The sequence below is a fragment of the Leptodactylus fuscus genome, chromosome 1 (genome assembly GCF_031893055.1).
Source record: "Leptodactylus fuscus isolate aLepFus1 chromosome 1, aLepFus1.hap2, whole genome shotgun sequence".
Taxonomy (NCBI): domain Eukaryota; kingdom Metazoa; phylum Chordata; class Amphibia; order Anura; family Leptodactylidae; genus Leptodactylus; species Leptodactylus fuscus.
The window spans coordinates 185,152,579-185,171,179 of NC_134265.1; the positions used below are offsets into that span (position 1 = coordinate 185,152,579).

General features: G+C 41.1%; 1 protein-coding gene across 1 annotated transcript; it reads left to right on the top strand.

Annotated features, from left to right (window-relative positions):
* The first annotated feature begins 827 nt into the window (after positions 1–827).
* Positions 828–18,038, top strand: DCAF10 (DDB1 and CUL4 associated factor 10). The gene is made up of 7 exons (XM_075280377.1): positions 828–1,573; positions 3,234–3,347; positions 4,583–4,780; positions 6,629–6,831; positions 13,238–13,351; positions 14,249–14,394; positions 15,651–18,038. The coding sequence occupies exons 1-7, from the start codon at positions 1,233–1,235 to the stop codon at positions 16,017–16,019; spliced, it is 1,485 nt and encodes a 494-aa protein (XP_075136478.1). The 5' UTR covers positions 828–1,232; the 3' UTR covers positions 16,020–18,038.
* Positions 18,039–18,601: the final 563 nt, after the last annotated feature.

Below are 18,601 nucleotides of genomic sequence, written 5' to 3' on the forward strand. Positions count from 1 at the left end.
CCCACCCGGACAAAAGTTTCAAACCGGGCCACAAGACTTTAGTTACGCCACTGGTCTTAGCCGTCCCGATGGAAAAAGAAAGGAAATGTGAATGAATTGTCAAAGATGTCACCTGTGAGTCACTAAATGATAGTGCACTGTATTCACCTGAATCGTCCGCAGAGCCCTGTGTAGCACTGAGCTATACCGCTATACAGTCACCGTATAGTTACTATCTGTACACCTACGTTGGGCGCCCACTTGGACATGGTCACACTCCCTGTACTGAACCCCTAGATACATCACTAACTCCTAGTCTACGGACCACACTCAGCCTGGGAAACAGCCAATATTTGGTATGGATTGTCCAGACCATATTTGTGTGCAAGGGGCCTGAAATAGAAATATTGCTCACTGGATTTCCGCAGTTGTGGTGAATAACACATCTGATAATATATTCGAGGCCAAAAGTAGTAGAGTAGTACTAGTAGGGTGTGTGAATGCACTCCAAGTGTGGACTTTAGAACTACCGCACCACGGCACCGTCCTTGAGTCACGCCGTCTAAACATACACGTATTGTCTATGAAACAGCGCCATCTGGTGTTTATGTGGAGAACTGTAGGGTATTTGCGCCATTTTCTCGCACTTCAGAGCGGCAATTCGAGAATTGATGTAGTAACGTGAAGTATAAAAAGTCATTCGCGGAAGAGACTTCATGTTATACCCGCTTACTCCACTGAGCTCGGATAGCAAGCTATGCTAAAGACGGACGTGACGTAAGAACTCGCAGCCAACACCGGAAGTATTCGCTCGGCCATACTTCTCTTGGGCAGCTGTACGATACTCCAATAATTCTATACAGAATTCTGTAATAACTGTGCCCACACATATACAGGTAGTTCTGCGGTCTCATGGATGTAAACGGCGCCTCCTAGTGTGAATGTAACCCGAGGACAGCCCCAGAAGTAAGTCGGCGCATTGTAATGACGTAATAAGCACTTCCCCACATCGGTGAGCAGCGCATCGTACAATCTACCCGCAGCCTAACCTGAGAACGCTTTCCTTATCGAAAGACGGCGGGAAAGGGCTCTGCTGGGAGCCGCGGCCGCTGTGGCCTTTGCGGATATGCTCGTGTGTACCACACCGCCTCCCAGGTCCAGGGGTGCTAACGGCTGAAGGAGGCGGCCATCATACCACTGCGGCCTCCGGCAGCAAGCAGCAGAGACTCTGACCTCCACGGGAAGGTGGGAGAATGAGCGACTCAAAGGAGGAGAGGCCAGAAGAGGAAGTGGAGGAAGAGGCAAATGACGAGAAAGTGAAGGACGAGCCACAATTTGGTGTGGAGGTCAGAAGCCCCGCCCCCGCGGAAGATCCCGCGCCTGAAGCCGCCCCTGCCAATGCTGAGAGTACCGCCGAGAGTCTGTTTTACTGGCTGAAGGACAGATGCCTAGGCCGGGGCCTTTGTGTGGATCCTGCCCGGGACAATTACAAGGCTATGACTAGTCTATACAGCTCCATTCACCCGGCTGATTCTGTGAATCTCAGCACAAGGACTCATGGAGCAGTCTTCAACCTGGAGTATTCTCCGGATGGGTAAGCACTGTCTATCACACACTTAAATCGACCTTCAGGGCTAAAAATATTGATGACCTATCCTAAGAATAGGTCATCTATAACAGATCAGTGGGTGTCTGATATCTGGTAACCACATTGATCAGAAATTCACAGAGAATGGAGCAGGAAGCAGACAGCGCTGTTCTATTTAGTGAGTGGTCTGATCAGGTTACTGCAGACCAGCTCCCCTTTCACTTGAATGGGACCTAAGGTGCAGTGACTTAGTTCAGCCACTACACAGAGAACAGCGCTATCTGCTTTCTGCTTCATTCACTGTGATAACCGCTGATTGGTGGGGGGTACCTGCTGTCAAACACCCACTGATCAGATATAGCTGACCTATCTTTATGATATATCATCAATATTTTTATCTTGCAAAACCCTTTTAAAAAAACCCAAGCTGTCAGGGAAGGGTTGGGTTTACAGGAACAATCAATCTACCATAGAAGAAAATGGGATTTACAGAAACTGTGGAGCTGAGTGACACCTCACAAGTTATGGAAACCTCTCAATGCACTATGTTGTTTCCAGAATTTCCATTCACATCTTTGGGAGTTAACTTGGTAAAGCTCAGGCCTGGTTCACATCTGCATTCGGTATTCTGTTCAGGGAGTCTGCTTGGGGACCCCCCCATTCAGAATACCAAACGCATTAAAAAGCAGCAAAGAAACCACAAGGACCCCATAGCCTATAATGGGATCTGTGTGTTTTCCGCACAGTGTCTGCACGAATCATGCGAAGAGTAAATTGCTGCTTGAAGTACTTTTTTCTATGCATGATCCATGCGGACACTGCAGAAAACTCACGGACCCCATTATAGGCTATGAGGTCTGTGTGGTTTCTTTGGTAACCGCTTTTTAATGCGTTTGTTATTCCGCCTAGGGGGTCCCCAAGCAGACTCCCTGAACAGAATACCGAATGCAGATATGAACCAGGGCTCTGCTGTTTTAGTTAAACCAGCCACTACTGACAGCCTGGGTTTGGTTAGGATGGGATTTGGGGGAGTTAATTTTAGAGACAGAGGTGGTACCTGCATCTATCAAACATTTATCACATATCCTATGGATATTCCATTAATGTCTATCATCCCTTTAATCTCAAAATCTTGCTTTGCAACACATCTGGCCACCAGCCACATAATGTCCTGTACCATTTATAGTACAGGAGAGTCAGTTGCAGGGAGGACGGGACTTTTAACAGCGTAGATAACTATACTGCTATGAGTCCCGCTCACGGCATATTGTACAGGCTGGTAAATTTGGCCAGCATACGGACTAAGTTTTACTACTGAAACTGAGTCGTGTGAATGCGACCTTATTGGGAGCAATACTACATTTGTCCACCACTTCTATGGGACTGATGGAGTGCTCTGCTTGGCTATCACCATCAGTTTCATGAAAGTGGCTGGAGCTGTGGCTATGTATACAAACCATAGCTCCATTCACATGGGGGAATCGGGATCTCCATTATCATGAATCCAGGTGGTCTGCCCACTGAGATCCCTAATCTGAAACTTATACCTTATCCTGTGGGTAGGGCAAGTGTTAGTCTAAGAAAGTGACTTTAAGTAGTAGATAACCTTGTTTTCTTTCAAGTCAGCGTGACATGCATGTGTTCTGTGTTTATTTTCTTGATTTAGCTCTGTACTCACAGTTGCATGTGAGCAAACGGAAGTTCTACTATTTGACCCAGTGTCATCCAAGCACATAAAAACCTTATCAGAAGCGCATGAAGACTGCGTCAATAACATCAGGTTAGTGGCTTGCATAGATTCGTCATGTAAAGGTTCATGAATCTTAAAGTGTCTATTTGTGTTTTCAGTATATGTAAGATCCTGAAACTTTCCTCAGGAACTATACCACCAGTGCTCATTGCATAAGTAACAGGTGTGTTCTGAAAACCCAACAAGCTGTAGTGTAATGCATATGAGTGGAGTTTAGATAAATGCCATTCACAGGCAGTGGAAAAACGTTTCTATGAGGAATGGTGACTGCATACTTTGTAGGACAGTTGTTAAGGCTGTGTATGAGTGCTATTCTGATTCATGCAAAAAAAACAAAAAAACAAACCATGCTTATAATGGCATCCATGTGGGTTACAAAGCTACATGTAGACATGTGAGGTCTCCCTCAGATCCTTCATGACTTATTAGGTACAACAGCAAGATACAATCCAACCTGTGACACCATTAAACATATCATAGAACCAAACTGAAAATCCACAGCATAAATTGACATGTAACCGGATAAAAACCTGCAGTACAGGTCAGTTTGTGTTGTAGCTTTTGTTGCAGAATGTGTGTGAGATTGTATCAGATCTCATACACATGGCAGTGGTTAACAGGAGCTATTATCAATGGAAAAAGCCTTCCCAGCATCTGTTGTAATGGTATGGCGGATGTCGGGTCTCCATCTGTGTCTGTCACGCTATTGCTTTAAAAGTCCATTGCTCTCATCCTATGACGGATATTCACAATGGTAGTGTGAGAGCCCCTTTACTGTTCCTTGATCTGGCTGGATATGCATCGACATTTCTGTTCAGACTGGAATGGATGGTGTGGGTTAGACTTTGCATGTGAAATATGTCAAAATTTATTCTGGAACTCAAAGGGTTAAAATTCCACCATGTGATACCACATATATGGATTTCCTATTGTGCTAATTAAACATTTAGCTGATACATAACTTAATATGTAAATAGCTTCTTGTGTAACACGTCCATGGTTAACCCTTCTGAGAAGTGTCTAAGTGACATTTCTATTTTACATTTATGTTTCTATGTAAGCTTATTTATATGTGGTAATTTTGTTATTTTTGGTATTCTTCTAGAGTAAACTTTTTATTTTTGATAAGCGTAGGGTATGGTGTTTGGTGTGTGTGTGTGTATATATATATATATATATATATATATATGTATATTTATATTTATATATTACAGGTGTATATATATAATACTCTCCCTATATAACTGGTTTTACTTCTTGTACAGATTCCTGGACAACAGAATGTTTGCCACTTGCTCAGATGATACCACAATAGCACTTTGGGACCTGAGGAAGCTGAACACTAAGGTGTGCACTCTGCATGGGCACACCAGCTGGGTGAAGAACATCGAATTCGATACCAACACTAGGCTTTTGGTAACATCTGGATTTGATGGCAATGTCATAATCTGGGATACAAATAGGTAAATAAGTGATTTTTAATTGCAGTTTTACGCCGTTTTTTTTATTTTTATATATATATATATATATATATATATATATATATATATATATATATATATATATCAGAAAATGCGAACATATATAAAATAGGGCTTGGTAATTAACACAAAAATAACCGAAACTGAACGTCAACTAGGATAACAGACGTGATTTTGTTCACATTGGTTATTTCGGTTCAATTATTACAATATTTGCGAGGTTCTATCTTCAGTTTCGTTCGGAACAAACACTGAACTACTATTATACTCTGGGGTTGTAATAACCAGAGACCCAGGGGAGTTGATCAAACATAAAACAGTGTTACTCATCTTTCCTGGGGTCTGCTGTAACTCTCTGCGGTCTTTGGCGCTTCTGAAAGACTGTCTTTGGTGCTTCCGATCATTGAGACCTGTGATTTGGCCACAGAGGATCACGTGTTGTGACGCATAGATGCAAGCGTCATGATGCTGCGAGACCCCTGTGACTGCTGAGGCTTAATTACAGGCATCAGTGGTCCCTGACCTCAGCAAGAAGCACCAAAGACAGGAGGAAGTTGAACTGATGCCCAGGAGAGGTGAGTAAGGCTGAGGCCCCAGAATTTGTTGCAGAATGTGGTTTTTTTGAGCCAAAGCCAAGAGTGGAATGAACAGAAGGGAGAAGTATAAGAGCTTCCTATAGATTTCCCATTCCTTTTGTCGGCGTTCTTGACTTTGGCTAAAAAAAAACGCAGCAAAATATGCAACAAAGACAGCGGCGTTTCTGCAATGTAGAGCCTAAGCCTAAAACAGTTTTTTTATGTTTGATCTCCTTCCCTCAGCCTATGCTTATTATACTCTGGTGGTTTTTTTTAAATTTTTTTTTTTTTTTCTTAAATGTAGATTGTGAGCCCCACATAGAACTCACAATGTACATTTTTTTCCCCCTATCAGTATGTCTTTTTTGGAATATGGGATGGAAATCCATGCAAACACTGGGAGAACATACAAACTCCTTGCAGATGTTTTTTTGTTTTTTTTGCCATTGGCGGGATTTGAACACCAGGACTCCAGCGCTACAAGCCACCATGTGGCCCCTATACTCTGGTGATTGAAGAGACCCCAGATTATAATAGCAGTTACGGTTCAGTCTGAACAAAACCAGCGGGTGAATCTCACGAGCTTCAGCCAATACATACTTGTAATGTAAAAGAGCCGTGACCTAAATAATCAACATTGATCGTAATCGAGCTAAAATCCCTGATTAATTGCGATTTTGATTTAGGTCATAATTGTCCAGCCCTAATGTAAAATATGAATGTATGAAAATATAAATACAGTAAAGTGTAAGAATCTATGATTATGTGACACTGAAATTTTAAAGGGTTTTCAGATTGGTGTGTGCCCAATGCCCACGCTGATCAGCTGTGTTCATAAGACAAGTAATTTTCTACAAGGCACATTGCTCAGCAGTGACACTTGCATTTTCTGACATAATCGTTTAGAAGGGTTGTTTCATGAAGACAGTCCCTGTATATGCCCTGTATATTCCATATACGGGCATATGGGCACTAGGCATCATAGAAGGGTTTCCCTTATTGGGAAGACAACAGTTCTCATTCTGGAAAAGCCATTTTGTATTCTATATGATTAGCAAGTGATAGTCTTCAGTGTATTATATATTTCCCCTGCCGTGGTCACTGCTTGGCTTATAGTTCATTGCTTTACATTATGCTGACAAAGCCAGTTGTGACTATTATTTGCAACTTTTTTTTTCTTTTTTAAATCTTGAATGAATTTGTACACATTTTTACTGTTCTAGTATTTTATTATTTCATTGCTTGTATCTAATAGGTGTACTGAAGATGGTTGTCCACACAAAAAATTCTTTCACACCCGTTTCCTGATGCGCATGAGGCTTACCCCCGACTGCTCAAAAATGCTGATTTCCACTTCCTCTGGTTATTTGTTAATTTTGCATGATTTAGATCTGACTAAATCCCTGGAGGTTGGCAGCTACCCTATCTTGAGAGCAAGAAGAACAGCTTCCACTTCAGGTACATTAAACAAGATATATAAATTGTGCTCGATCGAATACCTCGGCCGCATAGCTCCCGGTGCAAAAACACTTCTGGGGCGTCAAATTTTTACTGCCCCTCCCACCTTCCCTGTCGCCGGGAGCTATGCGGCCGAGGTATTCGATCAAGTATATTCACTCATCTCTACTAATCAGACATTAGGAGCTGATACTATCTCCATATGTTGTTCAGTTCAGTCACTTGACATAGTTCATACACACAGCAGTATACTGTGCTGTTTTTGGCCCTTTAGAGAAAGGGGCCGTGCTCAGAGAATGCAATACACACAAAAGGTCGACTCTCCTGAGCTTCTTCCCTTTGTGGTTGAGGTTCTAGGCTGAAAGGCATAACTAGTGACACTGTTCCACAACCTCCATCTGTAATGATGATAGAGAATTTATGATAGGTCTTGGGAGTTCTCAGATGCTGGTCAGAGAGCATACAGAACATTGTGCTTTCAGGCCAGGGTGTACTAACTGAAGGTCATAGTCTGAGGGTTGGATCTGTTTTATATCCATAAGTGAAGCTCCTAGGCAGCAGCTAGCGGTTATAGCGGCTTCTACTAGGCAGATGGTGGAACCTATTATTATATAGTATTCAATTCACAATTTATTGTCATTTTAAAGGGATTATCCATGTAAAGCTGAGACAGCACAGGGCAAGACAAATCTTATCCACATCTCATCATAAAATCTGTAATGTCAATTAAAACTGCAGTGCGTAGGATAAAAGACGTGCAGTGTTTTTCTAGAGAAACCTGCAGGTGAACCACAGCAAAAAAAACCCTGAACATTTGTTTTTTTGTTTTCCTGTGGTGGCTTACACACTGTAAAATTCTGCACCAATTTGCCTTAGGAACCCATGTCTGCATGTCTCGTCCATTCATTTCTATGGGAGTTTCAAAAACAATTGAGTGTGCTTACTCATTTTTTTCTCAGAACTCACATAGAAAAGAGTGGTTTTCCACCTGTTTGGGACTGTAGACCCCAACCACTTTGTTTCCTAAATAGGATTAGATTTCGAGCTTTACAGCATATCCTGTGGATAATGCCCCATAACTGGGGATTGAAAGTTACCAGCAGCTCTCTCTCTTCTGTCCTGCTTCTGTGTACTATGCGAGCTTGCAGACTCGCTCATTGTAATTACGAAGCCAGCCTTCTCTGATGTGCATCGACAAATAAAGAGGCTGGATTTTCTATTAGGAATATCTAGTCTGCCAGCCATGTCATACAAAGTAACTAGCCTAGAAGCCTACAGAACTGGGTGCTGGTCACTTACAGTCCATGGCTACCACCTTTATGATATCTTTGTGATATCTGAATTAAAAACAGCCCCTTTATCACACCATTCTAAGAGTCCATATTTATCATCAGAGATGACAAGACCTCATGGCTACCTGTAGCTAATCCCTCTCTCTTATAATGGACATACCTATCACAGATAAAGATCGTAGCATTACAACATATTAAAACCAGGATTCCTTCTCAAGACTCAAAGCTCAAACAACTACTTCTTCAGTTTTATATAATGTTACAAAGTCTCACTGTGTCTGCAAGTAGTAACCTGTTTTTATTTGAGTACCCAACTTTTCATCAGCACCAAAAGTACTGATGGCTACATCTACATGTGTGAAAACTAGATAAAAAAAGACCCCTTGTTGGGTCTTGATATATGTGAATACCTACATTTTTGGCTGAGTTTTCTAGCACAGTGTTGCCTTCAATAATGTTCTAAATATTTAAATTCGTATAGACTGTGACCCCCTAGGATCCCTATTATGTGATTCATTTATTTATTTTTGTTAATGCGCTGAAACTCTTTCCAGTAAAACTTGTTAAGGGTTCGTTCACAATTGCGCTCAGTGTCCGGTGTGTGCATTCTGCTGGGTTTCCGTCTTCAGCCCCAGCGACAATAGATGTCCGACTTTGTGTCCGGCTAAAAAAAATTGTTTCCCCGCAGACAGGCAGCAGGTGGTCACCTTTACAAACCCATTCAAGTAAATGGGTTTTAAAGCTGACCACTGGGTTTCCGTCCCCTGTCCAGTTTCACTGGGGCTGAAGACGGAAACCTGGCAGAATGCACACACCGGACACTGAGCACAAGTGTGAATGAATCCTAAGAAACACTATAGAAGTAAGTTTTCTCCCTATCCTTCCTATATAGCTAAGTCCACATGGTCAAATAATCATATAAATTCATTTTTTTGGAGTCAAAACCAATAGAGTTGTTAATGTGTATTCTTCAGTACCATTCTATGCCTAAAAAGTCTGTGTGTATTTAGTCTCCTCTGTGATTCTTATCTCCCTGCAAGCCTTACATTTCTTATAGCTATATTGTCATTGAGGAAGAAGCCAAGTAAAGTCTTGACGTGTTTGGCTATTCCAGTTATTCAAATCACTTTATGAAATGGCGCACCCTGTCTTTTATATCTCTTAATAACCGTAAGCAATTGCCATGATAAACCTTAAATGTGAATGCTATATCAGCTAACTACACTTGGACATGGATACACACAGGACCATTCCATTACTTTAGTATCTAAATTATGAACATCCATGGAACTGCAGGTCCCAGGAAACTTGCAATGGATGTCAATATTAGAGTGTGGGCTGTTGTATAAGAGACTGTATTGAGACTGCATATTGGACATTTTTTTTATTGGTGTATATACATGAATGAGGGTAATCTCCCCTTACCTGACCAGGAAGACAATAAACACAATACTTATGGCATGTGTTAAGTCAGGGGTTGGCAACCCCTGGCACGCGTGCCGCTCTTGGCACGCGTGGCATATCTGGCTGGCACGGCAGGAGCTGCAGAAGAGGAGCGTCCCTTCAGTGCTCTCAGGACACTCTCCCTTCTCTGGCTGCTCTCTGCCCACCAATGATATGAGAGAAGTGAGCTCAGGGGTGGAGCTTATCCCTATAGAGATCCAGGTCCCGCCTGCAGTGAGAGCTCCTGCTGTCTCCATACTGCACACAAGAGACAGAGCAGAGTGAAAGAGAAACTCCGAGCAAAGTGAAAGCAAAAAAAAAAAAAAAAAAGAAAACACCAGGTACAGGCTGTACTCTGCCTATTACTGTCAGGCATTTGGGGTTATTAATTTAGTTTTAGTAACTCCATGTGCCTGACATTAATAGCAGTTAACCCCATCATGTCTCTCACATTAACCCCTGTGTACCTCACATAAGGATAATATTGTGGACTATTATATTTTAATGGTCCCGTACACATGGCCGTTGTTTTTGCGGCTGTGTGTCTGAGCTTAAATTAACGAGCTGCAAATGATGGTGCAGGTCCCATATGCGTCTGCATTTGCAGCCCTATCAATTCATTTGTCATTTATACATCAGTAAAAACTATATCCGTGCCATTTTTTTGTGCGGGAGGCTTAAGAGGTGCAGCACACGACCGTGTTTCACATGTGAAACGCGGTCTGTATGTCAGCCAGATTTATCGGCATGAACTTCATGCTTCATACTGGCAGTATAGTCATTTATGATGCTAGGAGTCCCGGTCTCCCAGCAACATACTGCCCCATATCAATTACAGTACAGGACATCATATCACTGGTTGTGTGCTGCTCCCCTAAGGCTGAGGCCCCATGTTGTAGAAATGCAGCATATTTGTTGCAGATTTTGCAGCAATTTTTTGAGCCAAAGGCAAGAATGGCTACAAAAAGAATGGGACATATCTAGGAACCTTCTTATATGTATCCCTTCTGCTCAATCCACCCGTGGCATTGGTTCAGAAGAACACAGCAAAATCTGCAACAACAAAAAAAGCTGCATTTCTGCAACGTGGGACCTCAGCCTTAGGGGGCATTCACAAGGAGTAACGCAGCACTGATTCTGCCACGATAACTCACGGCAGAATCAGCGCTGATAAAAAAGACTCTCATTGACTTCAATGAGTTCCGTTTAACGCGCATAACACATTGAAGTCGATGGGAGTCGTTTTATCAGCACTGATTCTGCCGCGAGTTATCGTTACGCCTTGTGAATGCCCCCTTAGGGTGTTTCTTTCTAGGTGGTGACACACTGTGTACCCAGATGCGGCTATAGCCAAATCTAGTCAACAGGCAACAGTGCTGTCACTTTGGTATAAGTGTGACACCTATTAATTCCTAGGAAAAGAAGGAACTTCACACGAATTATATGCCAACCAATCAAGCGTGTTTATTGGTAGAGCGAACGTTTTCGGTCTCTATAGACCTTCCTCAGGCTCTACACAAAGAAAAATTGGAACAATGGAAACCAGTAATACAGTCCTATGAAAAAGTTTGGGCACCCCTATTAATCTTAATCATTTTTAGTTCTAAATATTTTGGTGTTTGCAACAGCCATTTCAGTTTGATATATCTAATAACTGATGGACACAGTAATATTTCAGGATTGAAATGAGGTTTATTGTACTAACAGAAAATGCGCAATATGCATTAAACCAAAATTTGACCGGTGCAAAAGTATGGGCACCTCAACAGAAAAGTGACATTAATATTTAGTACATCCTCCTTTTGCAAAGATAACAGCCTCCAGTCGCTTCCTGTAACTTTTAATCAGTTCCTGGATCCTGGATAAAGGTATTTTGGACAAACAATTCAAGTTCAGTTAAGTTAGATGGTCGCCGAGCATGGACAGCCCGCTTCAAATCATCCCACAGATGTTCAATGATATTCAGGTCTGGGGACTGGGATGGCCATTCCAGAACATTGTAATTGTTCCTCTGCATGAATGCCTGAGGATTTGGAGCGGTGTTTTGGATCATTGTCTTGCTGAAATATCCATCCCCGGCGTAACTTCAACTTCGTCACTGATTCTTGAACATTATTCTCAAGAATCTGCTGATACTGAGTGGAATCCATGCGACCCTCAACTTTAACAAGATTCTCGATGCCGGCATTGGCCACACAGCCCCAAAGCATGATGGAACCTCCACCAAATTTTACAGTGGGTAGCATGTGTTTTTCTTGGAATGCTGTTTCTTTTTGGACGCCATGCATAACGCCTTTTTTTTATAACCAAACAACTCAATTTTTGTTTCCAAAATGAAGCTGCCTTGTCCAAATGTGCTTTTTCATACCTCAGGCAACTCTATTTGTGGCGTACGTGCAGAAACGGCTTCTTTCTCATCACTCTCCCATACAGCTTCTATTTGTGCAAAGTGCGCTGTATAGTTGACCGATGCACAGTGACACCATCTGCAGCAAGATGATGCTGCAGCTCTTTGGAGGTGGTCTGTGGATTGTCCTTGACTGTTCTCACCATTCTTCTTCTCTGCCTTTCTGATATTTTTCTTGGCCTGCCACTTCTGGGCTTAACAAGAACTGTCCCTGTGGTCTTCCATTTCCTTACTATGTTCCTCACAGTGGAAACTGACAGGTTAAATCTCTGAGACAACTTTTTGTATCCTTCCCCTGAACAACTATGTTGAACAATCTTTGTTTTCAGATCATTTGAGAGTTGTTTTGAGTAGCCCATGATGCCACTCTTCAGAGGAGATTCAAATAGGAGAACAACTTGCAATTGGCCACCTTAAATACCTTTTCTCATGATTGGATACACCTGGCTATGAAGTTCAAAGCTCACTGAGGTTACAAAACCAATTTTGTGCTTCAGTAAGACAGTAAAAAGTAGTTAGGGGTATTCAAATCAATAAAATGATAAGGATGCCCATACTTTTGCACCGGTCAAATTTTGGTTTAATGCATATTGCGCATTTTCTGTTAGTACAATAAACCTCATTTCAATCCTGAAATATTACTGTGTCCATCAGTTATTAGATATATCAAACTGAAATGGCTGTTGCAAACACCAAAATATTTAGAACTAAAAATGATTAAGATTAATAGGGGTGCCCAAACTTTTTCATAGGACTGTAGGTCCCAAGGAATTACAGTGATTATGACAAGTGACCAAAAATAATATATACACCTATGTCAATAACATTATATACACCTATCTACAAGTATAATATACAAAAAGAACCATGTGCGGTTTTATCCAATGGGAATGTTTCTTTAGAGCATCACTACAACTGTAAATGGCCGTAGACTGCAATACTGTGATCACTCTGTTTAAACAGCAGAATCCATTATGGCTATGACATAACCCACTCCTGAGTGAGCACTGTATTTAAATCCCTGACATCCACTGTTATAGTACAGCACATTTTAAGAAGGATTAATATATCACAGGAATGCCTAAGGCCTCTTGAGAGCCAGTATTTCTTTTGGAGATATTCCGAGCCTTCAGTTCCTGATCCAGGTGTGTATAGGATGAGCTTTCTCTTCTTTCTTTAATTCATGTGTGCTTAAATAACTGCGAGCTGAGGAATATTCCTGACAGGTACATGTTCACTTCTTTATTCTTTGTATTATCCACAGATGTGACCACATCCCCAACATCTTCTGACTCCAGACCTGCTAGCTCTCCTTGTCATCATAGTGATTTGGGCTCTCTCTTTGAGAAACATACTTCCCGGGCCTCACAAAGAGAAGGTATGACCTTTATAAACACTACTTTACTTTAGCTGTTGAGTTTAGTTACAGAAGAAGCAGGCCCTAGGTATTGCGTTGTGTTAGGTATCAGTGAGCTGGGTAAGCCTAATTTATGGAACATATCACCTTTACATTTTCCCATAGATCAATAGGTACACTTAAGTGGCCAATACTGATTTGTTTCCTTTTTTTCACCATGTAATACAAGGCGAATCAAGAAGAATGGTGGAAAAACTTTAGCCTCCGTATTAATAACCAGGAGAACTAATTTATTAACATGAAAAGACATATCTAACCAAATCTTCTATATACTACAAATGTATGCTGTGATTTCCATGGGAGAGAAAGTAAATATCTAGGCAGTAGCCCGGTCCAGTCCGGATATGTGAGAGCATATATAAACTCCGCTGTTTTACTGGGATCCTGTAGTTGGTGGGGATGAGTGCTTGATGTAACCATATCGTAAGAAGATGTTTGATATTAGATCCGGCGAATAAGTAGGCAAGTTGCACCATTGTTGAATCATTTTTTTCCTGCACCGCCAATCCAACACGCTGGTAGCGTTTTATTCAGGTATTGGTGAACATCCAAATAGAAATGCGGACGTGCACAATCCTACTGATAGACGACATCAGGCAGATATTCCTATAATTATTGCATAAACCATTCCTTTAACAAGACGCCGTTCTAGCGCATTCCAATATGTAGAAAGCTTTTTCTTGCTTGGGTCAAACTTTATAAGCACGTTTGAAATTTGGCTTTTGGACAATAAAATCTGTGCTATGATTGGTTGTTATGGGCAGCTAAGCCACTTTTGCTTTGTTTTTGTTTTCTGTCACTGGTGATTTGCTTTTGCGCCATACTTTTTGAATCACTCTGTATGTGTTTATATATTAGGCAATTCTCCTCGTAATAGTCTCGAAGTTTTAACTCCAGAAGTCCCAGGTGAGAGAGATCGAGGCAACTGTATTACTTCTCTTCAGCTCCACCCCAAAGGCTGGGCTACACTATTACGCTGTTCTAGCAATACTGATGACCAAGAGGTAAGGACTTCTATTCTCCTGTTAGGGTAAGTTCACACAGAGTTTGTTTGGTCCGGAACCTGAGGCAGCCTCTGGACCAATAAACGGGTAGCTGTGACTGAATGCCGGTGCACTCCGCTCTGGATTAGGCCCAATGAATGGGCCTAGTCTGGAGGAGGGAGTGTCTTCAGGCTGAATCACGAGGCAAATTGCTCCCATTGAAACCAAGCAAACCAGGAGCTGGTTTGCTTGGTTTCAATGGGACCTGTCTTTTTGGTAAGGATTTTGACGCGGATATGGCCTCAAAATCTTCACCAAAAAACTGTGAACTTACCTTTAGAGTGACCAAAGCCTGACCTAGGGCTGTGCAATTAATCAAATTAATTCACCCATAAAGAGTCTAACGATTCTGTTTATTAACCAAATCATCAGAGCCATTCATTTAGATTTTACAATGGCGCTGCTGTGCTTGGATACTAAACTGCTACTCTATCTGTTCCTCCCCTTCTGGGCAACTGTTAACCCTTTTCCTGACATCCGACATAATTGTATGGTGGTTGTCAGGTTTTTGCATATGGCAGCCATAGATCTGGTGGTAATGCCCGCAGTCGCAGTTCTTTCTGAATTAGAGCATTAAATGCTTATAGGTCCACCGAACCTGTGGTCCACCGAAACACCGGTCCCTGTGTTTCCCCTTCTCACCTTATGTTTTACAGTTGTTTCGGCTCACTACAAGGCTGTGGCAGCTTAGGTTAGAGGTTAGGTTAGCATGGCAGCCAGGAGCCTCCTGTTATTGCAATATACTAGAATCCATATTTCAGTCTATGGTACAAGCAACGTCATGATCGCAGGTTCAAGTCCCCTAGTGGGGCTTAAAAAAATATTAATAATTCAAAAATTATTTTATTTACTATTTTTAAAAGTATTAAACATATTTATTCTCTATCCTTGAGCCCCCCATCCCATTACCCTGTGAGCTAGGCTGCGGTGAGTGCAGGTGCACTTCTGCTCCCATTCATTTCAATTGAAGGTCTGGAAATGGTACAGCACTTCTCAAGCATTTGCATTACAGTGAATGGCAGTGGGCATGTACCTGTGTTCACCACAGCTACGTTCTCAACAGGGGAAAAACGCCTGATGGAATACTTTCTAATGCCAGTTCCATCAATTCCATGGAAGCGAATGCTCTATATAGACAAAGCATTAATTCTTGCTAAGGGCCCAAACAGAAATTCTTCCTTGTTAATCTAATCATTTTACTGTGTCTTTTTAACCAGTGGACCTGTGTTTATGAATTTCAAGAAGGAGCTCCTGTACGGCCCATCTCTCCTCGCTGTTCTTTGCGATTAACTCATTACATAGAAGAGGCCAACGTTGGCCGGGGTTACATAAAAGAACTGTGTTTTAGCCCGGATGGACGTATGATTGCCTCTCCACATGGATATGGAATCCGATTGTTGGGATTTGACTCCCAGTGCAGTGAGCTTGTAGACTGTATGCCTAAGGAAGCTGGGATTTTACAAGAGATCCGTTCCCTATATTCTCATAAGGATGTGGTCCTGACAACCAAGTTTTCCCCCACACACTGTCAGATCGCGTCAGGTTGCCTTAGTGGACGGGTTTCCTTATATCAACCGAAATTTTAATAACAATTATACATGATCAGAATCAATGTGTTTTCAATTATTTAAAGAGACTTCACACATATAGCCTTTACCTGAACTTACGAAATCTGCACTGCAGTGTGTGAATGAAGGACAATGAACTGGGCCATTGGTGGCTTTCTCCTCAGTTGGATTTCTTGTTCTATGATTTTGATTAGCCCCATTCACTTTCTGTAGGTGAAATCTCTCAGCATAACACTGAATCTCAAGTAACATCAAGAAGCCTGTATGGATGTCTGACAGTCATGACGAGACTGTGGCTGTATATTTGGCATTATTTATTACTGTACAATAAGTTAAAATATTATTCATGATTGTGACTTTGAGCTGTGCATGGTGTTCATTATCAGTGATCCAGTTCAGAGGTCCCACTACTAAAATGAAATATGTTACTGCATATACTGTATAATATAGACAACAGGCTGCTGTATGAGCTGACTGTCACTTCTGTAGCCCATATGATCTATTACTTGCCTTTAGTATTGTGCAGCCAGCATTTTAGATTTTTTTTTTTTCTTATTAACCAAGACAGACTTTTTTGTACAATGCTCAGTTTCTTCGAAATGTGTTTCCTAGTGGACTAGAATGTTATTAAATTCTGAAAAGTGCATCTACGTTATTTTGTGTTAAATATCAGTTTTACAGAGTTTTGTTTATCATGAATGTATTGTTATAAAGAATAAACAATGTTAATTAGAAAATATACCTAGAAAGTGGTACCACCCAAAATCTCATCTTTATTTTATTACCAACATATCCTGTATATACAACGCCAGAAATATTCCATATTTTAGGGCCCATATATCCAGAAAAGAGCATAACAAACCTTAGGACCTTTACACCTTGTGACAGCGTAAGAGCAGGAGTCCAAGACTGGTCCCTCCCACCACAAAAAAAAAGTGGTACGTACCCCTGGATTACTTAGAGTGTATTTATTCCAAGTGAACAAAATAAAAACTGCTGATAATACAAGATTATATAAAACATACAGCAATCTATTGGCAACATTAACAGGTAATTAACACCTTGGGTTCTGTTCACACTGCTTTTCATAACAGATTTGACTTTTACTCCCAGCATAGTCAAACATATCCATAGATCCTATTCATACAGAGGCCAAAGATGTTTTTTTTTCTTTCTTTCTTTTTTTAATCTCAGGCCAGTATACAACAGTATACTTGTTTTGCTATATAGAATAGCATAGTTGACCCACTACATACGGACAAAAAAAAAAAAAAAGTATTTTGTTCTCTTTAACCTGGGAGTCTATGGCCAATGAACAGTATACCCTATACTCAACATTCTCTGCAAACCTAGCCTGAATGTACTCTCACCTTCATAGTACTTTGTACTACTAAGAAAGTGATATCACTAACTTGATCAGACAGAGCAAACTGATGACATCTTTGTATGATACTTGTAATGAAAGAAGACGTGTAAAATGTACAAATAAAGTGTGTGATCATTTTCGGTTATCCTGGCAATTGCTACTTAGTACTTACTGTTAATGCCACTAGGGAAGATTGGTTCCATAAGGCAGCATGTGATGGAAGAAGCCATTGGCGCATATATATATATATATATACACACACAGTCATGGCCAAAAGTTTTGAGAATGATACAAATATCAATTTTTACAAAGTCTACTGCTTCAGTTTTTCTAATGGCAATTTGCATATACTCCAGAATCTTATAAAGAGTGATCAGCTTAACAGCAATTACTTGCAAAGTCAATATTTGCCTAGAAAATGAACTTTATCCCCCAAAACACATTTCAACATCATTACAGCCCTGCCTTAAAAGGACCAGCTAACATCGTTTCAGTGATTGCTCCATTAACACAGGTGTGGGTGTTGATGAGGACAGGGCTGGAGCTCAATCTGTCATGATTAAGTAAGAATGACACCACTGGACACTTTAAAAGGAGGCTGGTACTTGGCATCATTGTTTCTTCCGGAACGCTTCTTATCGACGTCCTGAACATTTCTGTCAGCTTCAAACTTATCTCTAATTCGAGTGATGGTAACTCGTGTAGGTGGTTCTTTGTTAAACTCCCTCCTAAATTGTCTTTGCACTTCTACTGCGTTTTTATACTTCCAGTAGCATTTTAGAATAAATTTCCTTTCTTCAAAGTCAAGTCTGTATGCCATCACTCGGTTTAATGGGTTCAGTCGGTAAAGAAAGAATAAATAACTGAGTTATCAGCTGCTAAAATGTGTACACATTTTTTTGGGACACCGTGTGTATGTGTATGTATGTATGCATGTATGTATGTATGTGTATATATATATATATATATATATATATATATATATATATATATGAACATGTGAAAGATGATTTATGATCTGTTAAGGTCCAACTTGTAAGGATAAAGGTGCACATTAGCATTGCTGTTCACTATCTGTGCAGGAAACTTCAGCACAGCGCTATTCACTTGGAGCTATGCTGCAGTTCCTTGTATAGCTGAAGCTAAGTTCACACCTACTGTACACTAGGGTTTCTAATCTTCCTCTCTGCTTGAGGATCCGAAAAACGAAGACCCAATCCACTTAAAAATCAGT